Source organism: Lupinus angustifolius, chromosome LG15, assembly GCF_001865875.1.
Source record: "Lupinus angustifolius cultivar Tanjil chromosome LG15, LupAngTanjil_v1.0, whole genome shotgun sequence".
NCBI classification, from domain to species: domain Eukaryota; kingdom Viridiplantae; phylum Streptophyta; class Magnoliopsida; order Fabales; family Fabaceae; genus Lupinus; species Lupinus angustifolius.
Genome location: NC_032023.1, coordinates 1,312,678 through 1,318,701, shown reverse-complemented (window position 1 = coordinate 1,318,701; position 6,024 = coordinate 1,312,678). Strand labels below are relative to the sequence as shown.

The 6,024-nt window shown below is 35.1% G+C and overlaps 1 protein-coding gene across 1 annotated transcript; it reads left to right on the top strand.

Annotated features, from left to right (window-relative positions):
- LOC109328648 (bZIP transcription factor 17-like) lies at positions 1,080-4,529 on the top strand. Its single transcript, XM_019562215.1, has 2 exons — positions 1,080-3,202; positions 3,870-4,529. The coding sequence occupies exons 1-2, from the start codon at positions 1,258-1,260 to the stop codon at positions 4,277-4,279; spliced, it is 2,355 nt and encodes a 784-aa protein (XP_019417760.1). The 5' UTR covers positions 1,080-1,257; the 3' UTR covers positions 4,280-4,529.

Sequence of the window (6,024 nt, the reverse complement as noted above, 5' to 3'; positions counted from 1 at the left end):
GTTTAGTGGTATAAGATCCCACTAGATTATCAGGATGACTAAAATATAAAAAATTTGATTCTTGGGAGCGACACTTGTAAGAAGGGACTGACATAAACCCCAACAAAATTTATTTTTTTACTCAAAAATGGTGGGAAAATATTCTTCCTATTACTAAAAAAAGTTAAAAAACATCAATTAGTTAGACTTATGATCCCTACATGATTAAGTTGAGATTCTCTATAATACTAATTATCTAGTATTGTAATATAAAAAGAATGAGATATTTAATAACTTTAAAACTATTTTTTATTAAAAATAATTTAAAATTTAGACAGTTACAAATTTATTTTTATAAATATTGTTATCTTCATTAATAGTGGATAATTTGTGGAGAAGATAGGAATTCACACAAGAGAAAATTAACAAAATCAAAAGATAGTTTTCTTAAAACAATCGAATTTCTTTATAGGAAAAGAATAAATATTAACGTCCTTATATTAGTTGAAATTTAAATCTATATTCGCTATTAACTATAAATTTCATACTTTTTGTATATATCTTGTATGTATTAAATTTGTGAATATAATAAGATATCGTGTTAATAAATAATTTTGACTAAATTTCATACTGCATATAACTTCGAATCTTTTTTAATAATAACATTGCCACAAATAAATAATTTTGACTAACTATAACTTTTTTATCTTATATAGGTTTTTGGATTCCTCTATTATGAATTCAAAGTCACATTTTAACTATAAAAAAAAAAAAAGTTTCTAAATTTTTAGAGAATTTATAAAATTCATGTACATCAATAAATTGTATTCTTATGACACAAACTTATTTTACATTTATGGCATAATAAAATATAAAATATGAGTATAATATCTATGCACTGATAATATAAATATTGATACACAAACAATATACAATTTACTATTTATTGATTAAAAATGAACGATAAATATTATAGTGACAATGTAAAAAATATTACATAAACATATTTTTCTCATAAAATATTATGTTAATAATTAATAATAATAAAATATTTGTTAATAAATAAATCATAATGGAAAATATTTAATTCCTCTTGACGTGGCAATACCTTCGTGTCTGTCGTGTCCCGTAAATAAAGTGCATATAATTTCATGGTTCGTGATCCAACGTACAAGAATTAAATTCCTGAAATTCTATAAAACCCTGACTCTAAAATCTTCATCGTTGAAACTTTTCTTCAATCGGTTTCCACTCTCCAAAAACCCTAATTATTCACCAATGCCTGAATCATTCATCGCCGGCGAAACTCAACCGCCACCGGATCCGCCGTCAATGTCTGCCGATCTCGGTTTCGACGATTTCACCGCCGCGTTCGATAACGGCCCTATCCCCTCCGTGGACTCGCTTTTCGATGACACTGCTTTACCCACTGAAGCATTTGCTTCAGATCTCGATTTCGAGATTACGTTTGATGACATTGATAATCTTTACATTCCCTCCGACGCCGAGGATTTTCTCCTCCTCGATGCTTATAACTCTAACGGCACTTCAATTTCGCCGATTAACGATGATCTCGTTGATTCTAATGCTAATAGTTGCAATTACGACGTCGTTAATCATGATTCGCAGGAATCCGGCAATTGTGAAGTTTCCCGCGATTGTAGCTCCGGCGTATCTAGGTTTTTCAATTTGCAAGTGCCGGATTCCGTTAGTTTCAAGACGGAGCTTTCTCCGGCTATTAGTTCGGGTAATCAGGATTCGTTGAACTCTGTTGATGTTAAAGCTTCAAGCTTTCCATCACCTGAGTCTGAATCCTGCGACCAGGAAGAGTATTTGAATGAGCCTGTTTCATCGCAGGGTTCGGGGAATGGTGTGTTGGGTGTATATGATGCTATGAACTCGCCCTCGCCTGTTTCTGATCGTTATAGAGACATTTCATCTCATGCAAATGAAAATGCTGATAAGGGTATAATAAAAAAGGAGGAAATTGGAAAGAGTGGTGATTTGAAGAGGAAGAAAGAACAAAGTGGATGTAGTGCTGAAACTAGAACTACCAAATATAGGAGATCATCATCATCATCATTATCTGTGTCTGTGGAGAACAAGATCCAACAATGTGAATCTGGTGTTACTGTGAATGGTATTGATGATGAGGAAGAGAAAAGGAAGGCAAGGTTGATGCGGAATAGGGAAAGTGCACAACTTTCTAGGCAGAGGAAGAAGCATTATGTAGAGGAGCTTGAGGAGAAAGTGAAGGCAATGAATTCAACCATCGCTGATTTGAGTAGCAAGATTTCATTTGTTATGGCTGAGAATGCTAATATGAGGCAGCAATTGGGTGCTGCTGCTGGTGGGATGTATCCTCATCCTCCTATGGCTCCCATGCCTTATCCATGGATTCCTTGTGCTCCTTATGTTGTGAAGCCTCAAGGGTCTCAGGTTCCACTTGTTCCTATTCCCAGATTGAGGCCTCAACGGCCTGCAGCGGCGCCGAAGAGTAAAAAGTCTGAGGGTAAGAAGGGTGAGGTGAAAACTAAGAAGGTTGCTAGCATTAGTTTCTTGGGTTTGTTTTTCTTTATCATGCTTTTTGGTGGGATTTTTTCTATGGTGGGTGTTAAGTTTGGAGGTTTAGTGAACAATCTAACTGGTAGGTCTAGCTATGTTAGTGATAGGTCGTTGTATGGTTTGGGTCGAGGTGGAGGGAAGGTTTGGCCTGTAAGTGGTGGTCGTGGGAAGGGATCTTTAAGGGACGAGGATGTAGAGTTTTCTGATGGAAAGTTTAGTATTTCTGAGAGAAGAAATCATACGAGAAAAAGGAAACTAGAAGAATCGCATGAACGGCATGGCCCGCATTCAGATGAATATATTCGTCCGGGCGGCAATGCCAGTGAGCCCCTTGTTGCATCTTTGTATGTTCCTAGGAATGATAAGCTGGTGAAGATTGATGGAAATTTGATAATCCATTCCATCATGGCCAGTGAGAAAACTATGGCATCTCAGGCGGTGGCTCAGGTGAAGAAAGAGACTGGTTTGGCTATTTCTAATTCAGCATTGGCTATTCCTGAAGGTGGAAGAAATAATGGTCAACATCCTCATGTGTATAGGGTTTCACCTGAACAGAGGAAGGCTCTTGGCTCTGGTTCAACCAAAACTTTGAAGGACCATATGAAATCCGGTGCAACCGATGGTAAAATGCAACAGTGGTTTCATGAAGGCCTTGCAGGTGATTATGACTTCATTCTGTCTTTCCTTCTGAAATTTTCTATATATAGCTATGTAGGAATGATATATTGTTTTCTTTTGAATTATGTTATGTCTTCATGGTTGCTGTTTAGCTGAATTTGTCATTACATATTATAGGTTTACAATTGAGGTTGTTAATTTTAATGTTGATCTTGTCTTGGGAATGCTGGTTAAACTAATATTTTTTGTATTTGCTTGGAATGTTCCTTGGTTTTCCCTGGATAACTGTTTTGTAATTATGAAATTCTGTCTCGTAAGTGTTTTTGCAATAAGTTTCATTTGCTGCTATAGGGTCTTCCAAATTTAGCTAGGAACACAACTTGGAGTCCTTGAGATTGTCATATTAATTTGGTCTTGGTTTTAGTAGTACTTGATTTAACAAAGTAGCCATCAATTGATGTGTTTGGGCCTCATTGTTGTACCTGAGAAAAGTTTTTCTTATGTCATCGTTTGAGTTGTCTCTTGTGCTAAGAAATATCTTCATTTTGTTCACTTCTCGATCATGCTTACTCTCTAGCAGGTCACATCTTAATTGGGTTGTGTTTTGCTGTGTTGCATATTTGTCTAAGCTATGTCAAAATCAAGGATCTTCCTGCTTATTTTGGTTCATACATAACATTAACAATTTACTGAATGTTCTGATGCAGGTCCAATGCTAAGTTCTGGCATGTGTACAGAAGTTTTCCAGTTTGATGTATCTTCAATTCCTGGAGCTATAGTTCCAGCAACATCTGTAGCCGACATTTCTTCCGAAAACCGTAAAAACACTACCACTCTTAACAAGGGAAGGAACAGAAGAATCCTCCCTGAATCAAAACTGAACCTAACTGAAGATCCTGTCAGAAATTCACAGAATGTCCCCCTTCATGGTAATAATTCTTCTACCGTCGTTTCAGTGCTTGTCGATCCCAAAGAAGCTGCATATGTTAATGTCAATGGGGTGATGACACCAAAGTCGCTCTCTCAGATTTTTGTGGTTGTGCTTATGGATAGTGTCAAATATGTCACTTACTCATGTGGTCTTCCTTATGCTTCTCCTCATTTGGTGTCTGCTTAAGTATGACGACCGACAACCCTTCCTCCATTAGAGTGTTTTGGTAGAGCTGTTATTATCTAACCCGGGATTTAGTTTCTGTAGCAAAGGATGTAGGGACTGGGAGGGAAGGAAAATGAGGTCCAGTTTTGTAGATAACATATTTAAGTAGCAGGCCCCAAGTGGGATTTGACCAACTATACAAGTATACAGAGTTGAGAGACATTTCTTTGAAACTTAAATAAACATCCTCAGCTGAGAATTTTGATCCTGATATACCTTGTTATGCGTTATTGAACATTAGTCTTGCTACCAATTTCTGATGTGAATGAAGAAAATATTTAGTCAAGCATTTGGTACCCGCAGTATATAGATTAAAATAGTTTGATGTACATAGATAGAAGAAGGATCAGTGTGAAATATTGAGTTTCCATATGGGGTTGATCTAGGCTATAATTAGTTGTGATGTACCATTTTATAAAGAAGAAATAATGTGACAAAAAATTAGTAATATTTGTGCAACTTGGGTGTGCAGTTTTTTTAGGTGATTCAGTGGGAAACTTGTCTAAATGCTTTAACAAATTACTGAATTAGTGCTTTGGTTAATTTATTAGTGGCTTTAGGATGAATACAATCGAAATTCCACAGGGTAAGGAAATTGCTAGTCTATATTTGTTTCTCTTTACGATTCAATGATTCTTTTTAAAAGAAAATGATTTCTCTTAGGGCTAAGACTAACTTGCAAGTTAATTCACATCCATGTTAACTGTATTATTAGCCGTTGAATTGAAAAGTCATTACTCTAAGCTGTCAAATTTGTGACCGGTTACCGAATTTTTTAGAAGTCGTGATATCACTGTATGACTTCTGTAAGAGGTATGGTTATATTTTAGAAATCGTATATCTAGATTATGGCTTCTCTGAAGGATTTAAAACATTGTTGATAAGTCGAATTGTCAAATACCGACTTCTGATAAATAAAAAAAAATTATACATAAGTTGGATGATACAACACTGACTCTTGGTCGGTAGAAGAAAAAATGAACAAATGTCGATTGGTAGTTATTGACTTCCATATTACTAAAGTTGAAGTTGAAAGCCCATATCGTGATTGGGCTTTAAAATTTTTAAAGTTAATGGGTTTCAATTATTTTTGAATAGTTGAATATAGTTCTTATTAGGGGCCTTTTTGAATTGGCAATATAAAAGCAAATTTAATTAGAAAATAGTAATAGAAATTGATTTGATTTAAAATTAAATTACAATAGTAGTAAATTTTTAAATTCCCTAAATGAATTCTTGTCCATCACCTACATGGTTTCCTATTACGTCGAGGAAAGTCATAATGTCTAACTCTAGTTTGGTCTTGATCGATATCTGTCTGCATAGTAGAGAAAATGTTATCATCAACAATGAAAGAACTTGGTCCAACACCATCATCTTGATTGAAATTGAACCTCATATCATTGAGATATACATTTATCGAATCAAGTGTAGCAACATTAACACCAAATATGTTATTCATGAAGTCCTTATCTTGTGTAGAAAATGAGTGACGATGAGCAATGATATCATTAGTTTGATGTTTGTGCGACGATTCAGAGTGAAGAGACATTCTCGCCAATTGAATGTTATAAGAGCCATACATTGTTGGTTGATACATTGAATATTGTGACATAATTTGTTGTGACATAGTAGGTTGATTCATCGTAGGTTGGAACATTGGAGTTTGAGGTGTATGGGTTGATTTGTATGGTAGGGGTGTGATT